General features: G+C 37.9%; 1 protein-coding gene across 1 annotated transcript; it reads right to left on the minus strand.

Annotated features, from left to right (window-relative positions):
• Nucleotides 1-1,791: 1,791 nt before the first annotated feature.
• Nucleotides 1,792-22,949, minus strand: LOC139732276 (uncharacterized). The gene is made up of 3 exons (XM_071643148.1): nucleotides 22,818-22,949; nucleotides 11,080-11,142; nucleotides 1,792-4,692 (listed from the first exon to the last, which is right to left on the minus strand). Coding segments are annotated over exons 1-3 (2,436 nt in total). The 5' UTR covers nucleotides 22,820-22,949; the 3' UTR covers nucleotides 1,792-2,321.
• Between the last annotated feature and the right edge of the window lie 263 nt (nucleotides 22,950-23,212).

Below are 23,212 nucleotides of genomic sequence, written 5' to 3' on the forward strand. Positions count from 1 at the left end.
ACATGTAAAAATGCAAAAGTCAGTCAAAATGAAAATCATCCAAAAGTCTCCACACAGGGTGCAACCTTGTAAGTGTCACAAATGGGTACATTATACAACATTTGCTAAATTGTAAGTACCTTTCCATGAGCCCTTCTACATAATTAATATTCCTGATATTTTCTATATACATGTATATGACCAAGGTGACAATATCAGTCCTGTCAATTTTTTTTCTTTTTTCAGAAAGAGAAATGTTGGATTTCACCATCACTAGATGGACCCATGCATCCAAATTTGTGAACTTCAAGGGAGGGCTTCCACCTAATATCCACATCTCGAGGCTCTATACCTTCTACAAAATTAAAGGAATAATACTCTTGCCTTGTATGATTACCTTTGACATCGGTGTAATCATGTACAGATCATAGAAATGTAAAAACTTTAAGGAAGGCAAAGGAATCATGGTTCTAAAATCTACACACTATCACCCTTACCTCTGCTTATATAAGTCAAGTGCACTCTTGCGTTCCCATTATTTCTTTCTCTAAAACAAAGACACTGTCATCTGTGTAATTTGCATTAACTAGCAGCATCTCTTATTAGACAAAGGACCAGGAAAGACAACAAGATTTAGACAGGAAACCTAGTGGGTGTAGAGCTCACCAGAGTATCTCAAGTCCACTTTGCATTCTTGCAGGATATTACCTAAGAGGAAAGTAGCAAACTTGGAAAGCTATGGGGAACCAGGGAGCATGGTGTTTATTTGTATACTCTATCACACTGGCAATAATACCTGCTAAGTTTGACTGAAAATTGAGCATGCATTAAACAGATTTAAATAAACAAAAAGGTAGAATCTGGCCCACATTTTGGTTCAGGATCTTTGCATCTGGCAGGAACAAACAAAAAACAAAGTACTATTGGTTCTATCAGAGACTCCAACTCTCCCGTTTTCGATGGGAGATCTCCCGCCGAAAACCCATTTTTGCAAAATCTCCTGTTCTCCCGTTTGAGATTTAATTTCTCCCGCCCTGGCTCTTTGTCTCCCGTTGGAAAGGATTTCTTACATATTTCTATCGTATGTTGAAAAAAATAAGCCTTAGATAGCAGAATACGACCCCAGGTTTGTGTCCATCTAGAGAGAGATGATATACATTGTATATATGAGACTGTGCATCACAAAACAAACAAAAAGTCGCCAAGCATGGGTTTTTAGTTTAGGGCAGAGTCTGAAAGAGCAGACTCTAAGCTTTAAAATGTAATATAACTCAATTTGAATGGACTTCCCTAACCTATCTAAATCCTTGAAAGAAAGCCTACACTCTTGAAAAGTGTGAACTGAGAAAAGAGGCTCTGAAGTACAGGGTCTAATTAAGTGCTTAATCTTTACCACACTGAGCTAGCTGTGTGATGAAAGGGACAGAGCACAGGATGTAAACCACTGTAGCAATAGCGATGAAGGGATTATCAGATTAAGCTGAAATTAAGCATGCTCTATTAACACATTCCGCATATTATTAATGCCAACTTTCAGAGCAGTAGCATTATCCTTTCAAAAGTTATTAGACTTGAAAGTGAAGAGTGTGCAAGGATTCCAAGAAATTAAAGGGCCTCTTAGACATGCCTGATTATTCCACCCTACCCCCAATAAAGGGTTGTAGAAAAAATGCTGAAAACACACTTTCCCATTCATATTACGCTCTCAAACTAAGGGATTACGTAGAAGAAGGATAGCCCTAAAAGTTCAGAAAAGGTGAAAAACTCAAGATTAACCCGGTGGACCCATTTCATCTTTTTTTAGTCCTCACGTAAAATCAAGGGGTGTGACTTTTTGTTCGTTATGTGGTGCATGGTCACAAATACACCCAACAATCTCTATTTTAGCTTAGAAATGTGGGGGAATTTCATCGGGACCACACTTTTTCCCCTTATGTGCCCAGTTGGGCTACTACTTTCACTGTCAAACACGAATTTCACTGTACATGACTTACTCTTTAACTGTAATATCAGCTATGTTCAATAATATGGCTTTGTCATGCTCCTGATGAATCAGGAGATCTCTAGTTTGAATTTTTTGTGTCTATGGTACTTAAAAATCCTTGACTAGCTCTTGTTTTCATATGGAAGACAACACTTCAGTTAAATAAATCTGTCACTGACAGACTAGCTCATGGCTGTATTGGAAAATAAAGAGAATTTCTCTTGGCTCATTTCACCTCTGATTCTCAGTGTTAGGTGTAAAATCAATACGTCAAACACATTACACAAAGAATGCTCAACACTGGGTGTCGGAACCTCTTGTTCAAGCCCTTTGTCTCAACTCATGTTTGTTCAAATAGTTATGCAATATCAATACCAAATTCCCTCAAGATGCTTTTGTGATCTGCTGTCAGTTGCTTTTGAATCTCTTCAAAAACTATGATATCCCTCAGTTCAGTGTATGGGTATCTACAGCGCAGGCAGTCAAGCTTGAAATGATAGTATGTGGGAACTAGTCCATTTGTCTGTTTTATTTCACCAGTTCTTCTGTCAAACCATTCTTGAATATCAAGTTTTTTGAAGACAAGATCGTAAGGTGGAACATACATAGCTTCAGAAAATGGCTGATTACATCCATAGCATGTCTCCATTGAGCCTTGTTTAAATGTCACACAGAATGGCTGTGCTTGTCTTGGCTGTCTTGGCTGTGACCACGCATGACACATTCCCATTGTGACTGTAGCAGTGGCAGCTCTTCTCTTCTTACTCTTCTCTTTACCACTTCCAGAATATTGCTTGGTCACTGGTGACACACCACTGGCCGTACAAGATTGCCTCTTGGCATTAATCTTAGAAATGAGATCTGCCAGTTTGCCTCTTTGCTCAGCAGCTGCCAGTGTGTGTTCACAGAAGAAGCCATCATGCAACATGAATGATTTGCAATGCTTATCACAAACAAACAGATCTCTCTCTGTGATTTTGTAATGTTCTTGCCCATCAAAACAGATCATTTGCCTACTTGTTGATGGAAAATCTACGATGCTATTGAGGGTATCCACAATGCTACTGGCTTTTTTCCACACTGCTTCTAATTCCTGCGCAGGGAAGCCTGTTATGCCACTCTCTCCTGCTGGAATGGACAGAAATGACTTGTCATCTTCCGTGGACAAATTGGCACTTTCTAGTACACCTCTCCGCTCTGGCAATGTCATTCTTGCCCACTCTACAGGAGTTTTCTGAAGATCTTCATGTGCTGGGGCTACTTTCTGCTCTCCCAGACCTATGACTGCCATCTTTAATTCTTTATATTTGGATTTCACAAAGGCTTCCAAGCTATCTACCACATGAACCCATGTTTTCAGTCCTCGTATCCACTTGGCTATCGCATTGCTGATACTCCCACTCTCTCCTACAGTGATCTGGCAAGTTGAGTCTCCTTGTCTCCCTTTCTTTTTCAGGGTCTTTGATTCTTGTAGACCCTTAAGCATTTCAGCCTCTTCATCTGCTGCATGAAACGATACTTCCTGGTTACCTAAGGCCTTTGAAATCTGATCACCAAAGTACTTGTAGGTCTTGCTATCTCTTTTGGAATGCAGAAGGATTGGCCCAGGCATGAGAACATCCTTCTTCGTGCATTTACTAACAAACGATTGATGACGATAGGAAACAATGGTAACAAAAATCTGATCACACTTGAAGGTAGTGTCAAAGGTCACCATTCTGCCATCTGAGCAATTTCTTTTTACATCAGCAATCTGCTGGTCTGTGTAAAGAACACATCTTGGGTAGGGGCTTCTGTCATTGTCATTTGTCAACTCCACACTCCGCACAAAGTTTCCTGATTTGCTCATTTCCACAAGTCTCTTGAAATCTGACCTTGCATTATGCTGTCTGTGACGATAAATTTGGCTCCTGTTCCTGGGTACTGATGAAAAGGACTGTATTCCCTCGCTCCCTCCTTCCTCCTCAAACAGTTCAATCATCTTCTCTCGTGCTGGCTGTCCAACAGATTGTCTCAGCTTGTCTAACATTTCTCTCTTTGACCGAATAAAGGGTTCAACAGAGTGCTTGCTGTTTCCATGAGGTGTGAATCTCAGAGGAGTCTTCTTTGCACGCCACTCATAACGGATGATAACGTTAGGACAAATCCTAGCACCATTTTTGTGCACTTCATAAATTGTCCTATAAAACCCAACTGTATCTCGATGTGGGTAATACTTTCTGACTAATGTGTACCTCTGGCCCTCAACACGATTGTACTCTTTCACTCCACTGATTCGATGTTCATCATCCATGACAAGTTCACTCTTTGAGTAGCTCGGTCTCTTATATTTTCCTGTTGCATCACAGGTTAAGTCTGCAGCATAACGAAGCTTGGATGTATCAATCAAAAACCCCAAGTCATCATCACATGCAACAGGCACACTGTCATTCACATGAAAATCAGGAAAAAGCATAGCTGTCAAAACACTCTTACTATTCTTATAAAATGTGCCTCCTGCTTTGAAGGCATGCCACCTTCCTCGATAGAGTACTTGTTCATACATCAAAGTCTCACGATGTGATGGAAAAGCTTCCCCATCACTATCTTCATCTGAGGAGTCTACATCTGATGGTTCAACTTTGATTCTTTTTGCTTCATCATCAGAGCTGCTGGATTCCATATCTGATGACTCTACTTTGATTCTTTTTGCTGCATTCGTCTCTGGTGACTTTTCCACAGGTCCAGACCTGATATATCAAAAGAAAGGAAAGGAGAGAAGTTAGAGCATAACTTTAGACTCCTTATGACATTTCTGTTCTGGACTTGCACTAGAAAACTCTAATGATGACATTGTTACAGAAACCTCAACAACATTCTGTTTTGTTGTCAATACGCTTAAGTTTATATGCTCAATTTGCGAAGGCAAAATCAGTATTTGGGCAAGTCCAAGATAACGTGCATTTTATGTATGGGACATTCAGAGACTTTTATAACCTGAAAAATAGTGTTAATGTCCTTTGATCATATTGAACTTTATCATGGTGATCGATATCTAGAAGAAGTATAATCATGTGAAGAATGGACAAAAATGACCTTCACAATTATATTCTACAAGAGAAAATATGTGACGTTACGTATGGGACCAGAAAAATTTTGCTTTTTTACACATTTTTTTTCAACCTCAAAACTCTCTGAAAGTATATCATTCAACAACTTGTAACTCACTGTGATGAAAGTTACAACATTCAAGATTATCAGAGGTAAGTTTCATGTGATGAGGCAAAAAGCTCTATTTACAGGTTCTAATTAAAGACAGACATGACTTGTTACGTATGGGACAGTTACGTATGGGACACTTTGTCTCCCATTCGTTTAGTGTGTGGAGAACCATGTTTTGGGGTATTTTGCATAATTATTGAAGTAAAATCAGTTGAAACTACTCAAATACTGATCCAGATTGTCAAGGAAACAATATTCCCCGAATATTTACAATCATAATCATAATCATGTATTCCATTATATTTTTTTATTTTTATGACCAACCTGAGTATGCATGCCCTTAGTCCCCCATTCCTTTAGTGTATTGAGAACCATGTCTATGGGTATTTTGCAAAATAATTTTGAAAAATACCAATCCCCTCGAAAACAATCTGTTGCATACCTATTTAGGTAGAATCAATTGAAATTACTCAAATACTGATCCAGATTGTCATGGGAACAATATTTCCCAAATACTTACCACCATAATCATATTTAATCATATTCTATATTTTTATAACCCAGCGAACTGAGTATGTAGGATGCCCTGTATTTTATTCAGGATAGTTACTTATAAAAAATTGAATAGTATTGAAGTGCTTACTTCCATTGATAAAGGGCAGTTTGCCATTCACTTTCAATAAAAAACAACTTGACGCAAGAAATCGTATACCAAGGAGGTTCTAGAAAATGGAGTCACAACCATCTTATTTCCTTTGCTAGATGTTCGAAGCCGCCGCTCAAAAATATTTGAAGCATGTGGCAAACTGGATCTGCTGCTCAGATAAGAAGACAATTGACTCGTGTCTCATTGCATGATCACCAGCCACTTTCAAAGGAAGATATACATGTATGTCTTTGTAGTGGTAATTACTTTTTGCTATCCCTTCTTATAAAAGGTACGTGGTACAGACAAGAGGATGCACGAATAGAAATTGAGCAAAAAATGCTGAAATAAAGATGAAAATTACTCGACTGGGTATACCTGGGCACTAATCTGTTATATATCTATCAATAAAGAATTATACTTGAAGATTATTCCACATTAGTTTCACTTGTGAAAATTAAGCGGAAAAGTGATAAAAGCAGCTTTCCAGGATGGTACAGGTTTAAACATTTTACATGATACAGCTCTGATTTACACTTTTGCGCAAATTTCTGGACGGAATTGACTTTTGTTTTACATGCTTTATCATTAAGTAAAATTTCATTTCATTTAATAAACAAATAAACAAAATATGGCCAACATTATGATAACGATCAAAATGAATCTTCAGATTGCTCAGCAAGACGGCGGCTTGGAACATCGATCATCAAAGGCACAAGTGCACCTGTGGAATTCTTTTGTACATCAATAGAAATCTGACAACTGTTAGAATAATTGCAGCCAGTTGGAACTCCACGGATGCATTAAACCTCCTTGTAAAAACGCAATACCTGCTGCATGGAACCCCAGTAATCGAGCAGATATACAATGTCTGTCTAGCAATCAGGTTATTGATTCGAGTCTCACCTCAGTATGTACAAGTGTATATACCCATGTATTTTTATCATGGCTACTACTGAAAACTGAATAAGGACAATTTGTCTATAACTTGCAACAACAACAAAATGATACCATAACACTAATTTGAAGTAACATCTTCATTATCAATGATGCATGTCAGGGTAGTCCACAATGTTGCAGGGGAAAAAAGTGATCTTGCGTATGAAAGTATGTGTGCGCAAAGCGCACATCACGAGCGCAAAGCACGAAGACCCTTGCGACCGGGGTCTAGGGCCCGCTTAAGGGCCTTGGAAGCTCCAGTGTTCTAGATGCTCTCTGGTGCTACTGAACACTTTGATCACCATGATCACTCTTGAATGCCTGGATAAAAATCATTAATATATAAATTTTGATTATGACATACGATTTTAATTGTTCTTGAAATGTTAATATATCATCCTTACTCCCAAGACCTTTTGAATATATTTTTAATATGATACTCCTAAATGGGGATGCTATGAAAAATGACAAGGACATCTTCAACTTGAACTACAATACGATACACTGACTGTTTCAGGGCTGCCAACTCTCACTCACTGAGAGTGAGACTCAATCATTTTGGTCCTTTCTCACTCTTAAACTTTATTTCATTTGCATGCGTTTCTATTGATCTCACTCATTTTAACCCCTAAATTATAGCATTGGCCTATGGGAGTCTCACTCTCAACTACGGTAGTTTCCAATGTTGGCAGCCCTGCTGTTTTGATAACTCATTCTGCTGTCCAGAATATGCCATAAGATATTTCAACATCCAATGCCACCCGCCCTATTAAGCATGTGTTTGCTTGTTTGTTTTTTTGAATCATAGTCCTGGAATAACGAGGGTGTCCAGAGAAATTTATGACTAAGAGCGACCACCTGGTTGTGTTCAGCGAGTATGTGATTGGGTGAATGCATGCTGTGTGGCGTGGTGAAATATAAAATAATTAAAAATGTCGCTATGGTGAATGGTATGCCTCCGCCATACTGCATGATTCTCCTACTAGGTCTATAGTAATATGGACAATGTGTGCTTACATTTTCATAAAATTGGCAAAATATTAAAATGACAAGTTTGTCACAAATGTGTTGAATGTTCACCTTCCTTGACCTAGGTTTAATTCGATGAATAGGAGAGCATGTATTTGGGGATTTAAGGACTTTCACTTGGCTTGGACCCATTCATAAGTTTATGCATCGAGTTATTTTCAAGGTAGGGAGAAAAAGTAAAATTTCTGTATTAAATAATAAATTGTTACCATTTTCATCTGGCCTTTGACCCCAAGATTCATACGGTAATCACTGTCAAGAACATGCACAAATATGTAGTATGTTACAAAATAAGTTGAGCCGCTTCCAAGATATGGAGGAAAAAGCTAGTTCAGCACTTTCACTTGATCTTTGACCTTTTGACCTTTGAGGCAAAAAAAAAGGAACTTTCCAGAGAATCTCTATTAGGTTATACATGCATATACACCAAGTGTAAACAAAATAATCTCGCTGGCATTGCATAAATATGAGAGAAATAGTAAATTTTTAAGTGTTGCCTTTAACCTTTGACCCCTGACCTTTGACCCCATGAACCCTAAATTCTCTAGATAATCACTGCCAGTCAGTACATGTATCTATACTATGTTCAATGAAGATACCTTGAACAATTTCCAAGGTACGGTGAAAAAAGTGAAGTTTTAATATTTTACTCGACCTTTTGACCTTTGACCTCATGACCACAAACTTTCATCAAAGAATCTAAATTGGGTAATACATGTATACACTAAGTTTCAAGAAAATATCTTCAGGTATTGCATAGATATAGGGGAAATAGTGAAATTTCACATATTTGACCTTGACCTTTTGACCTTTGACCTTGATCATGTGCACCCAAAAGTTGGTAGGCACAACTTCACCCCCTAATACACATACATGCCAAGTTTCATGAGGATACCTCAAAAGGTTTATAAGTTACGCCGTCCACAAAATTCATTACGGACGGAAGGACGGACAGACGGACAGACTGAAAACATAAATTGTAATGCCTCCGGCACCACTTCGTGGCGGAGGCATAAAAAGGACAGAAAAATGAAGAAGAAGAAAAAGACAAAAAAGTAGAAAGTACGCGGTGCGTAATATATGTCCCCGCCGGAAGTAGCATTTAGTAGCAAAATGTACAATATAGGTAAAAAATCAAGGTCAAGGGTCAAAGAAGTCAAAGGTCAAAATTCTGTGTAGACGTTTTGAAGCCCTCACCTAGTGCCATCACATAAAGCAAACGAAATCGAAATCGGGTTAGAAATGGCGAAGGAGTAGCATTTTGTAGCTAATGTACAATATAGGTCAAAAATCAAGGTCAAAGGTCAAAGAAGTCAAAGGTCAAAATTCTGTTTAGAAGTTTTGAAGCCCTCACCTAGTGCCATCACATAAAGCAAACGGAAGTGAAATTGGGTTAGAAATGGTGAAGGAGTAGCATTTTGTAGCAAAATGTACAATCCAGGTAAAAAATCAAGGTCAAAGGTCAAAGAAGTCAAAGGTCAAAATTCGGTGTAGAAGTTTTGAAGCCCTCCTACATGTAGTGCCATAAAACGGAATCGAAATTGGGTTAGAAATGGCGAAGGAGTAGCATTTTGAAGCAAAATGTACAATATAGGTCAAAGGTCAAGGTCAAAGGTAACAACTGAAATTCTGTGTAGCAGTTTCAAAGCTCTCATGTAGTGCTATCATATAAAGCACACAGAATAAAAATTGGCTCATAAATGTTAGAGAAGCAGTAAATTGAACATTTTGATCACACGGGGACGCACACACAGACAAGACAGACGGGCGGACACACGGACACACACACGTAAGTAGCCCGTTTCATAGTCCCCTGCTCGAACTCGTTCGGCGGGGACAAAAAGAGTGCTAATGTGTCTCGTGTTCATGAGGGTGATTGAGGGGAATGTCGCACATTTTGAAGGATGTTGTGCAAAAACTTTAGCATAATGTCACAGCGACATGCAAAAACCCCTTGTGGACAACCCTGCACGTGTTATACAATGTCCAGCTACAATGTAGCTAGAGCTCTACATTGTGTGGTGAACAGTACCCAACATACTAGTAGTTGAACTGCGATCTTTCAATCTGCTTGTGTATTTGGTTTCAGTACCCTTTAAATCAGAGGTCTCCACTTAAAAGGACTGTAAAGTTCTGGTTCAAATGGGAATTCTGATTTCAACTTTTACAAGATAATTAGCACTTCTTTTATGAAATATTTAAATAGCATACAATTCTAGGAGGAATTCAAAGTTAACATGACAAAGATCCATTATGAAATGGCTGAGATATCCAGAAACATGGTGTCCTAACAATAGGTGGGTACATTTTTTATGACCACTTCATTTTACTTTGTATTTGCTTGTTTTTTTATATCTGTTATTTCAAATCGGATCTCCATCAAATAAACTTTGAATTCCTCTAAATCTTAGAATTGTATGATCTTTAATAATTCATATAATTGGTTTCCAATCATCTCATATGTTGAAAACTGAATCCCCATTTCTACAAAACTATACCATCCCTTTAATGCTGATTTTCATGGTGTATTTTGCCATCCACCCCTCCCCCTTTCTGAAAATTGTTCAGTCAAGTTAGTACATGTATTGTTTCAAGTGTCTATAATTCAAAAGTAGTCTGCAAAGTTGGGATGCTTTCTTCAGGATGATTGACCATTTGTGTACTGAGAGACCTTCCCAGCTAGCTACATGCATTCACATGCATTATGTATGAGGATGTCCCATACGTAACGTATTTGTCCCATACGTAACATTATTTCACTGTCTAATAAAAAATATATCTTTTACTATTTTTTCTTTCTATGGTATTTAACTTCTCTAAACAATAAATTAGAACTTTCCAAAAGGGCATTCAAATATCCTTAGAAATGTCAGAAAAAACTAAAATAATGACCTCTATTTGTTACATATGGGACATCTCATGATAGGACACAAGCTAATTTGCATAATCATTTGCATAATCCCTAAATTTTCATACCAAGTTAATCATATGAATTTTTATGTCCCATATGTAACGCTGTGTTTCACATTTATGCAAATGATGCCCTTGAAATTTGCATAAATCTACATTTTTTTTCCTCCATGGAAATCAAAACTTCCACTCATAAGCTTCAAAATGATACCAAACATGTCAATATTGAACAAAGATGAAATTTTGCCTTCTGAGGGGACCTTATCTTGGACTTGCCCTGAAATAAATAAACAGAAAAATACATTGCAGGTTTTTTTTTAAATGAGTTCTTTTTTAATCTTTACATGATGTAAGAGAAAACAGCATAATATTTAGACTAACATAGACTTACTCATCCTCATATGCACAGAACACAGTCCACCCTCCATCTTCATCTGATGACGTTAGATCACTCCTAAAAGAGTGGAGACAGTAAGAAAAGATGGCTAATGACACTCAAAGGATTTACGTCCCTGGTCTTTGCAAAGACATCACACAAAGGAAAGGTCACAGTGGGGTTGTCAAAGAAGGAGAAAACAACAAAGTACATTTAATTATATGAAAACAAAACTTGGCGACAATCTTGAAAGGCAAATCTTTTTTCATTTCTAAAACTCATTCAACATGTTTTTAGCATCTGAAGGATAATTCTGAAATATTTTCACCACAGGTCACAAAGCTGATCAGAAAGGACCCCTAGCAACCACTGCACAAACAATTTTGTCTTCTTACTCTTCATCAAAGATCCTTCATTGCAATAATCATCATGATACAAATTGTCTAGAACTATCACACAATGTGATCCATACCATTACCTAAAACTGAATGAGTAAATTCAATCAGAAATAACTTTCTTTGCTTGCTTTCCATTAAAAAAAAGGCAATTATCATTGTTCAACATTTAATAATTGCTCACTGTTAATCACATGTGACATATCTCAAGAGCTCAAAACTAAATAAGACAAATAAACTGGCAATTTCTATGATAAAGAATGTTGTTCCCATGACAACACAATGTTCGACATTAACAAAAATTAGGTTTACACAACTATATCATAGCCATATGTGCCAAATGTCAAGCCAAATTGTCAAAAGTTGGGGGATGATTTTCATTCAAAATATGCTGTTACCATGGCAACATAAAATTTTTTCAACAATGACAAAAGAAAATTTCTGCACATCCAGGGAATATAGTGTTAGCATGTGCCAAATTTGAAGCCAAATGCTAAAAAAGACTGAGTTAGCTGAATCCAAATTTTTGTATGATTTTTATTCAAAATATACTATTACCATGGCAACACATTGTTCAATAATTAATGATGAAAGATGAAGTTTGCATATCTTGGCATTACTGCTGTCACATGTGCCAAATTTCAAACCAAATGCTCAGACTGAGGGAGTTAAGTGAATCCACAGTATTTTTGTGATTTTGATTCAAATTATGCTTGTCTATTACATGTACCTTGGCAACGCATTGTTCAACATTGACAGAAGAATAAGTTTGCACACAGCGGTCAAATGTGTCATATTTCAAGTCAAATGCTTAAGGGATACCAAAACCCAAAGAGAAATGTCGATTGAATGAAAGCAGCAACATTAGTAGAACACACCAGTGAAAGTTTTCAAGAAGAAAATCGGACAATTGCTATAAAAGTTATGAATTTTTGAAGCTTTGGTGTTGGAACCACTGGATGAGGGGACTACCAGGTTATGATGTCATGTGTGGACAACGATGAATAGAAAATATGAAGGGAATTCCACAAAAACTCATTTTTTATGAAAATTACATATTCCATCAACTTGATACTGACAGTATATGTTAAGAGTACTGAGTAGCCAATTCCACCTGCTTTCTGCAAGCAGTCAAGTGCTCATTCATTATGTTAGAAAATGGAATTGTTAAACTGTCCACAACATTGATCACAGATGGACAGACAACCCAAAAAGATAATGCTTCCGGCACCACTATATGGCAGAGGCAATGAAATGTAAACCCCCAAAAATAAAAAATATTAAGTTATTAAAAATGAATATATGCCTCTAATCAATAGAATGCTGGAGGCATTATGTTTTGGGTTGTCTGTGGGTCATCTGTCGTGCAGATTTCTTGACATTTCAGGTCAAATCCCTAGGCCAAGGGTTAGAGTTCACTTAAATGGCTAAGTTGGCATTTCTTATGCCTCCGCCACGAAGTGGTGCCAGAGGCATTATGTTTTCGGGTTGTCCGTCCTTCCGTCCATCTGTCCTTCCGTCCGTCCGTAATGAATTTTGTGGACAGCGTAACTAAAAAGCCTTTTGAGGTATCCTAATGAAACTTGGTAGTATGTGTATTAGGGGGTGAAGTTGTGCCTATCAACTTTAAGGTGCACATGCTCAAGGTCAAAGGTCAAAAGGTCAAAGCCAAATACATCAAATTTCACTATTTCTACCATATCTATGCAATGCCTGAAGATAATTTTTTGAAACTTAGTGTATACATGTATTCACCTACCCATTAAGATTCTCTGGTGAAAGTTTGGGGTCATGAGGTCAAAGGTCAAAGGTCAAGTAAAAATATAAAAACTTCACTTTTTTCTCCATACCTTGGAAATTGTTCAAGGTATCTTCATGCAACAAGCCATACATGCACTGACTGGCAGTGATTATCTAGACAATTTAGGGTTCATGGGGTCAAAGGTCAGGGGTCAAAGGTCAAGGGCAACACTTCAAAATTTTACTATTTCCCTCATGTTTATGCGAGGCTAGCAGGACTAATCTTCCTTTTACACTTGGTGTATGCATGTATAACCTAATAGCGATTCTCTGGAATTTTTTTCTTTTTTTTGCCTCAAAGGTCAAAAGGTCAAAGATCAAGTGAAAAGAGCTGAACTAACGTTTCCCTCCATATCTCGGAAGTGGCTCAAGTTATCTTGAAGCGTACACATTTGTGCTTGTTCTGCCTGACAGTGATTATCTTATGAATTTTAGGGTTACAGGCCAGATGAAAATGGTAACAATTTGCTATTCAATACAGAAATTGCACTTTTTCTCCATACCTTGAAAATTACTCAATGCATAAACATATGAATGGGCCAAAGTCAAGTTAAAGTCCTTCAATCCCCAAATACATGCTCTCCTATTCATCCAATTAAACCTAGGTCAAGGAAGGTGAACATTCAACACATTTGTGACAAACTTTTCATTTATTTCGCCAATATTGTGAAAATGTAATCACACATTGTCCACATGTTCTATCTCGACCTATTAGGGGGTTCACACGTACACAAATTAGCGGGATACAAATCTCAAGATTTGCATCGCGATCGGTCCATCTCGAGTTTTTTGCACATGTGGACAGAAAAAACCTGATTAATAAGCGAGATAAGCATCGCCATGCTAATCACAAGAAATCTTGCGCTAGTTCATCAATTAGCGGGATAATTGGCCCCGCGCTGGTACGCATGAACGGACGGGATTAGAATCTCAAGTTTTTATATCCCATGATGCAATGCGCACATCACAACAGCAAGGCCTCTGTGAAGGACAAAGGGAAGTGCGCGCAGGAAGTGATAGAGAAGGGCGCTGTGTGACCCAGTTTGCAGGCTTTGTTGTTATCTCTATCGGCAATTAGCGGGATAATTCGGTACGTGTGGACGCTCGCCAAATTAGCGGGATACCGATCGCGATCGCTATCCCGCTAATTTGGTACGTGTGGACGCTCGCAAAAAAACTCGAGATATAGAGCGCAATCGTCATCCTGCTATTTTGAACGAGTGAATCCGGCTACTAGGAGAATCATGCAATATGGCGGACAATACCAGTCGCCGTAGCGACAGTTCTAGTTTAGTATACGGTAACTTTGTTTAGAAATGTGATACTAATGATAAAACTCAATGAGAAAGAAATAAACATGAAATATTTTCTAGGAAGGATAAGGGTGAAAACAAAAGTCAGTGTCAAGTGTCACCAGGAGGCGGGAGCAAATCCAGGAATTCCACGAAGTGCCACTGGCCACTCTCTTCATAGAAATTAACAACAACAACAACAATAAAAATCCTTCCTTGCCATACAAGATCAGGTAGAAGTGCCCTGCAGCCAGTGGTGATGTAAGTCGATGGGTCAATAACAAATTGTTTGTTCATGTACTTGGTGGTGGAAGGAGTCAAAGGCTCACTGTGCTTGTGGTTTGAATTAACATTGACCCTAAAGGAAGTCCAGTGGAAGTCTAAACTGAGATTCTGAAAAAGTAGATTCCTTATATAATTAAATCTAAGGTCAAAGTCAAAGGCCAAGTATCCCAAAGTATAGTGAAAATTGTCTGTCCTCAAATTCGACATAATGGTATGATCTCAATGAAGTATGTCCATGTATCTCAAGATTTGGTGATATGGATCAGTATTCCTCATGTATAAAGTGCTAAAGGTCAATCCTTGGTAGGTATAACTGTATGGCTCATATACAGTACAATTACTCGAGATGCCTCGGGCATTCGGGTTGATGAAACTTCATGGCAGTCAAAATTGCTCTACCAGTGTTTACAAGCTTTAGCACGCTACTTCAAAAATTCTCTCTCATATAGAGTACTTCATATGCAAGTTCTTTGCAGAATCAGTAACTTATCAGGAGCAGTCAGACAGCGCAGCAGGGTGTACAAAACACATTCACAGCATGCAGTGAGCCCCGCAATCGATCTGAATGTAGCTACAGGTGTATCTCATAGTAATCAGAGCAAGTTCTTCTGGTATCTCTAAAAAGAAAATACTTTTTCCGCCATTCCCTCAGCTTAAATACAGTGAAGGTAGCAAATGATTGGGGTAGTTTGTATCATGTGTGTGTGTGCACAAGCGTGGGTATGTGTGAGAATGTGTGTGTGAATAAAAGAAGATTATGAAAAATGTGGACATGAGACATATTTGAAAGAATATAAAGCGTACATGTATAAGGCTAGGAAAAGGAAATGCAAGAATATTAAACTAGAAATGTCGCTATGGCAACTGGTATGCCTCCGCCATAATGCATGATTCTCCTAATACATGTCGTAGGTCTAGATAGTACATGTTGACAATGTGTGATTACATTTTTACAAAATTGGCAAAATATCAAAATGACAAGTTTGTCACAAATGTGTTGAATGTTCACCAACCTTGACTAGATTTAACTGGACGATTTTTTATGGGAGAGCTTGTATTCGGGGATTTAAGGACTTTAACTTGACTTTGACCCATTCATACGTTTATGCATTGAGTAATTTTCAAGGTATAGAGAAAAAGTGCAATTTCTGTATTGAATAGTAAATCGTTACCATTTTCATCTGGCCCTTGACCCTAAAATTCATAAAAATCACTGTGAGGCAGAACATGCATGTAGTAAGTTCAACTTGAAGATAATTTGAGCCACTTCCAAGATATGGAGGAAAAAGTTAGTTCAGCACTTTCACTTGATCTTTGACCTTTTGATCTTTGAGGCAAAGAAAAAGAAAGAAAAAAAAAACTTTCCAGAGAATCTCTATTAGGTTACACATGCATACACCAAGTGTAAAAAAAAAATAATCCTGCTGGAATTGACATGAGGGAGATAGTAAAATTTTGAAGTGTTGCCCTTGACCTTTGACCCCATGAACCCTAAATTGTCTAGATAATCACTGCCAGTCAGTACATGACCATGTATACACCTTGCTCCATGAAGATACCTTGAACAATTTCCAAGGGAAGTTTTAATATTTTTATTTTACTTGACCTTTTGACCCTTGACCTCATGACCCCAAACTTTCACCAGAGAATCTTAATTGGGTAATACATGTATACACTAAGTTTCAAGGAAATATCTTCTGGCATTGCATAGATATTGTGGAAATAGTGAAATTTTATGTACTTGACCTTGACCTTTTGAACTTTGACCTTGAGCATGTGCACCTAAAAGTTGATAGGCACAACTTCACCCCCTAATACACTTACATGCCAAGTTTCATTAGGATAACTCAAAAAGTTTTTTAGTTATGCAGTCCACAAAATTCATTACAGACGGACGGACGGAAGGACCGACGGGAGGTCGGACGGACAACCCGAAAACATAATGCCTCCGGCACCACTTCGTGGCGGAGGCATAAAAAAGTATATATCAGTTATCACTATGGCGACTGGAATGCCTCCGCCATAATGCATGATTCTCCTAAAAGATCTATAGTACATGTGGACAAGTGATGACAAGTTTTACCAAATTGGCAAAATATTAAAATGACATATTTGTCACAAATGTGTTGAATATTCACCTTCCTTGACTTACAATGTAGATATAATTGGACAAATGGGAGAGCATGTATTTTGGAATTTGAGGACTTTTACTTGACTTTGACCCTTTTATAAGTTAATGCATTAAGCAATTTTCAAGGAATTGAGAAAAAGTGCAATTTCTGCATTGAATAGTTAATTGTTACTAAATATTTTCTCATGGCCTTTATAAATCACATAAAATAGTTTACTGCATGTTTATTTTTGGGTGTTGTAAGTTATGTTTGTTTGAAAGCCTATTATGACTTTACAAAGAGAATGGTGTGTCACAGATATAATTCTGACATACTTTTGTTGACCTTTTTACCTCTTTCAAAATATATTCTATATAATAATAACAGTTAAGCATACAATGTAAAACTAAAAAACAAAAGCAAATGTACAGGCAGTGTTGGGCATTTTAGGGAGCAATATGATAGGTAGTTTCAAGCAGTTGAATTTCTAATGGTTAACAGCCTACATTGCACTTCTATCCATTCTCATCAGACGATTTGCATAGCCTCCATAAAAATGACGTACTAAATGGATCAGTTTAATTAATTTATGAAGTGGTAAATAAAGCCTTTTTTTAATCAAATGAGGTAAAATATTATGAATTATCTGTCTTACTGCCTAAAATAAATAACGAACTTAAACTTTTCTCAACTAGTATGCCTTTTTTAGAATATTACACATAGTGACAAAAATGTCCCACGCGTTACTTGTCCTACGCATTACTACATACCCATCTTTTTAAAATTGAACTTGAGAGAATGAAACATGTTGTTTTCTCTTCAGTAATAGATGTGTAACAAGTTGTTCACAATGAATTTTTAGTGTGACAAGTATTTTCACAATATTTAAGAAACAAAGTAAAATAAAAAAAGCCTTCTTTCTGGTCCCACGCGTTACTGGGGAATGAATTAGCATTTAAACTAATTACAGAATGAGTAATTCTCATTATTTCTGTTGTTTTGTGTGTAGGTACCTACTATCTACCAGAAACAACCAAACAATTGAGCTTTCATAACCCTGAGAAATATAGGGCTGAATTTGTTTGTGATGTCCCACGTGTTACTGGCGCAAAATAGCTTCGACTTGCCCTGTACTACTTTTTACGCAATCTAAAATATAGACATATTTTTGTGACTCGCATGACTCATTTCGAGGGTGTTTTCAATCATAAATATTGTCAAGCTCAATACATGTAAAGTAAAAAATATATATATAAAATGCTAAAATGGGTACAAAATAAGACCTTATGTGAAAAAAAATATGAATCTATAGATAATAGAACATGCCTTAAATAGTGAAATTAAAAAAAGTACCAAAGAGGCATCATTTTTAAAGTAAATGTGATCTTTTGTTCTGGGAGGTGTAACTCTGCTGTTAGAAAGTGAAAAGCAGTGAAAAATTAGATTTACATCCTTTGAACATACACCTACCCAAATATGAATACTTGTTCTTAATTGCTAGAACTTGAAATTTTAAGGTCCCCCTGTCTAGTTACATGGAATGGCTGATTAGACTTTAATAGTACACTTTGGGGAATGACAATTTCTAAATTACCCACAAAAGTGTGTGTCAGATCGCTTTATTTCAATTCTAACTAGAAATGTCGCTATGGCAACTGGTATGCCTCCGCCTTAATGCATGATACTCCTGTAATAGGTCTATAGTACATGTGGACAATGTGTGATTACATTTTCACAAAATTGGCAAAATATTAAAATGACATGTTTGTCACAAATGTATCGAATGTTCACCTTCCTTGACCTATGTTTAACCTTGGATAAATAGGAGAGCATGTATTTGGGGATTTAAGAACTTGAACTTCGACTTTGACCCTTTCATAAGTTTACACACTTGAGTAATTTTCAAGGGATGGAGTAAAAGTGCAATTTCTGTATTGAACAGTAAATTGTTATCATTTTCATCTGGCCTTTTGATTCATAAGGGAATCATTGTCAGGCAGAACATACATAAATATGTACTAAGTTTAAAGATAACTTGAGCCACTTCTGAGATATGGAGAAAGGAGTAAGTTCAGCACTTTCACTTGATCTATGACCTTTTGACCTTTGGCCTTCTTGGCCAAAAAAAAATCCCAGAGAATATCTAGTGGGTTATAAATGTATTTACCTGTACATCAAGTTTAAAAAAAAAATAATCCTGCTGGCATTGCATAAATATAAGGAAAATAGTAAAATTTTGAAGTATTGCCCTTGACCTTTGACCCACAAACCCCAAATTCCCTAGATAACCACTGCCAGTCAGTACATGCATATGGGCAATTCCGCAGTTAGGTGGACATGACATGGATAAAAGAAATGTGCCTATTTATCTTACTCCTTAATTTAGGTATCAACTAATGCCATGGATGTTCATCAATCATTAAGGTCTTTCAAATTCAGCAGATTTTATTTTTCGTATTTATTGATTTTGCGAGATCTAAAACCATCATCTAAAATGTACATGTGGGACTGGGGATGCTGAAATTCACTTAAATGCAAATTACAGTGGGTTCCTTTGAATTTTTTTCCTCAAAGCTTTGCTAAAGGGTAAAAGATGAATACATTTAAATACTCCAGAAGTCATGTGACATTTTGTCAATTACAAAAGGGTGATATGACCTGCAGAATTACTCCAGACAAATTTAACGTTACTAACCGTACCGTTACTAACCATGCTTTTCGGGGTCTAGCTAAAAAATTATCTGTCAAACTGCTAAAAAAATTTGCATGAACATTTGTCATGATGCAATAATTGAAATTAATGCAACACTTTGTTTGAAGTAACTTGAATTTTTGCACACTTTTTGTTACAAGACACTGATTTTTTTGTCATGTCCTTTTTTTCGTAACGTTACTAACCAGCCCTTTAAGTTGCCATAGCAATTCTAATATTTCTTGGATTGTATTCATTCTTTTCTGTATCATAAACATGGGAAGGATGAATATGTTTTTGACAGAATTTTGACCTGAAATGAATAAATGGTAATTTTGTAGTAAAAACAAACATCTAAATTTGTTCAAATGTAACGTTACTAACCGCGAAATTGCCCATATATACACTTGTACTTTGTTCCATAAAGATACCTTGAACAATTTGTTAGATAGAGAGAAAAAAGTGAAATTTTAACATTTTACTTGACCTTTACTTTTTACTTTTTACTTACATTTTACTTTACCAGAGAATCTTAATTGGGTAATACATGTATACACTAAGTTTCAAGAAAATATCTTCAGGCATTGCATAGACATGGGGGAAATAGTGAAATTTTAAGCATTTTACCTTGACCTTTTGACCTTTGACTTTGAACACGTGCACCCAAAAGTTGATAGGCACAACTTCACCCCCTAATACACATACATGCCAAGTTTCATTAGGATACCTCAAAAGGTTTTGATAGTTACCTTGTCCACAAAATTCATTACGGACGGAAGGACGGACGGAAGAATGGACGGACAACCCGAAAACATAATGCCTCCGGCACCACTTCGTGGCGGAGGCATAAAAACGCAAAAGTTCCGTCCAGCGGGACAGGGCATCCCCCTCCCAAAACCTCCCCCTCTACGTCATGAAACTTTGTACATACACACCGTAACATACTACACATTGTGTATGTACCAAAAAAAAAATTATTTCCATCATTCATTCATTTCTTTTTTTGTGGGAGGGGGGAAGGGAGCTGGAATAAAGTTTGCACCAGATTGCTGAATTTCAGGTCTGAAGATGTAAAATCACCTTCGTGTGGGAGGAGAAATATGCCTTATGTACACCCTTGTGTGCATGCCTTTTACTATTTGATTGCTCAACAGACAGCGTTCATGAAATTCATTGTAATGATTATTAATAATTATTAAGAAGTTTATTCAAATGGTACCACTTTATACCCAAGTTATGTTCAATAATAATCCACATCAAAATATCCTGCTACCTTAAACAAGTGGAACCATTTCAAGTCGATTAAACATGCAAAAACATGCATCAAATTGCACCATTACTATTATTTCCATTCAATCAACAACATAAAAATGCAAAGAGCAGAGCTATGTACCAAGTCTCAAGCATTCTGCGTGAGACTCAAGAATTTAGGGGACAGACAATAATAAATTGCATATGTTTACAAGCAGAGCGCCACTACGACAAAATATTGAAAGGTTTGAATCAACAAAAGCCGAGCACAGCAGTGTAAACGGACAAAATTGCGAGGCTCGGCCGCGCAATTGAGGCCGGGCTAAGCCCGGTCCCGCACTGTAAATGGGGTCTAAGATCAATTAAGCGAGGGGGGCCTTGACCTTGACACCCCCCCCCCCCCCCCCACACACACACACACTGGAAAACGTTCCGCGGCCCCTGTAATATTATAGGTGGGAGCTTCGCGTTGTGGGGCTGGCTGGTCGCACATACAATTTGTACTAACTGTAACTGTAACAACATGAGTTTGTGCATGTTTCTTCTTCTTCTTCTTCCAGTAAAGTACAGACCGCCGTTGGCGTATTATCATACTTGTGCTTGTCAAGTGCCCAGATGAAAAGTGCAAGTAAAAGGATCACTACAGATTCTATATGTGCAGTTAAAAAAGACAGAAGAGGCTTAACGAAGCCTAATCTGTTGCACCCCCTGTTTGAAGAACTGTAGGGAGGTGCTTCTACTTATACTTGGTGGTAAAGAGTTCCATAGTTTAATTGCGTCAGGAAAGAATGTCTTCTGATATGTTTGGGTTCTGGCATACGGGATTTGAACTTTGTTTGGATTCCCTCGTGTAGATGGTCCAGTGGCTGGTATGAAGTGTTCATGCGGGATGTCGATCAGCCTGTGGATAATGGAGTATACCATGCACACTCTATACCATGCACACTCTAAGATCACACTGAAGATCATTTGACAACACATGCAACACAATACACTAATACTATCACAAAACCGGGCATAGTCGTGAAATAGGCCCCACCACTGCGTGTCCGTACTAACTACTACAGCGGCTCGCCTATAAAATACTTGTGAATTCAGCCCCACCGTGTGGCGTTCATCGGTAGGTAAGCACGGCGGTGGGGCTTCCTTCCACTGTATACAGTGCACTCCCGTTATAACGAACACGGTTATAACGAAATTCCGGTTATAACGAAGTAAAAATTTGGGCTGCAATGACATCCACTCTATGTATTTCTATTATTTATTTGTTCGGTTATAACGAAATTCCGATATAACGAAAGAAAACTGCCGGTCCCGAGGACTTCGTTATAACGGGAGTCCACTGTAATACTCGTGAATGCGGCCCCACCAAACGGCGTTTACGCGAAATTGATACAGCGGTGGGGCCGATTTCCACAGCATAGCATCTTTCGTCTTCCCTTTCTTCTCGGAAGGACTCCCTAATGTCCCTCGACTAATTTAACGGCCAATTTAACCATAAATACAACCCTAACTAACCCTAAACCCTAACCCTAAACCCTAACCCTAACCCTAGGACCTACCCTTGCTTGCTAACGCACGGGTGCACGCGCACTGCGGTGGGGCCTATTTCACGATTTTGCCCAAAACCGGATCTAACTAAGAAAAATATAGCCAGAAATTACCCCATATCATTCATGTCATGTACCCGTAGCTTCGCCCCACCACACCAGTACGTCCAGTTCTATGCCGAACGTTTTACAGCAACACCTGCGCAGCAGCAGGGTCAGGGAGCTGCAAGCTGAGGTGAGTGCTCGATCACCGACCCCGTGGGAAGCGCGACGTGACACTGGCTGTGTACATGCCAGGTGTAGTAATAGGACCCTATTGCCGAAGCGAAGTGACCGAATCTACACTTGGACCTCCTACAATTATCCACTCTACTTACATCTTTCACACAACAAACGACGTAAGTCAGGCTACCCGGTCGGTCTTGTAAATGTAGGGCTAGCAGTAATTTAACGGCGGGGAGACAGAGGCTTCATGTCGTTACCGGTCGTGCTGCCTTCGAAGGTTCTACGGCTATATCTATGCCAATATACCAGCTAGCTTCTAGGAGTATTCTGCTCATCAGCGATATAAAGTACAGGTACTAGTTTGTACTCTTACCATATACACAGTACGCATTTTGCATGCGTGTACTTATGCACTCCGATGGCATGCATGCATGCATATGCAGCGCATCGTTTGCTTATGGCGCGCTAGAAGGGAATCAAATATTTATGTTCGACACCAACTAAAAAACCATTTCATCAAGTAAAATTTCATTCCACAAAAATATAT

Source organism: Diadema antillarum, unplaced genomic scaffold (genome assembly GCF_040938485.1).
Source record: "Diadema antillarum isolate AM-2024a unplaced genomic scaffold, OU_Dant_1.0 seq00000409_RagTag, whole genome shotgun sequence".
In the NCBI taxonomy this organism is placed as follows: domain Eukaryota; kingdom Metazoa; phylum Echinodermata; class Echinoidea; order Diadematoida; family Diadematidae; genus Diadema; species Diadema antillarum.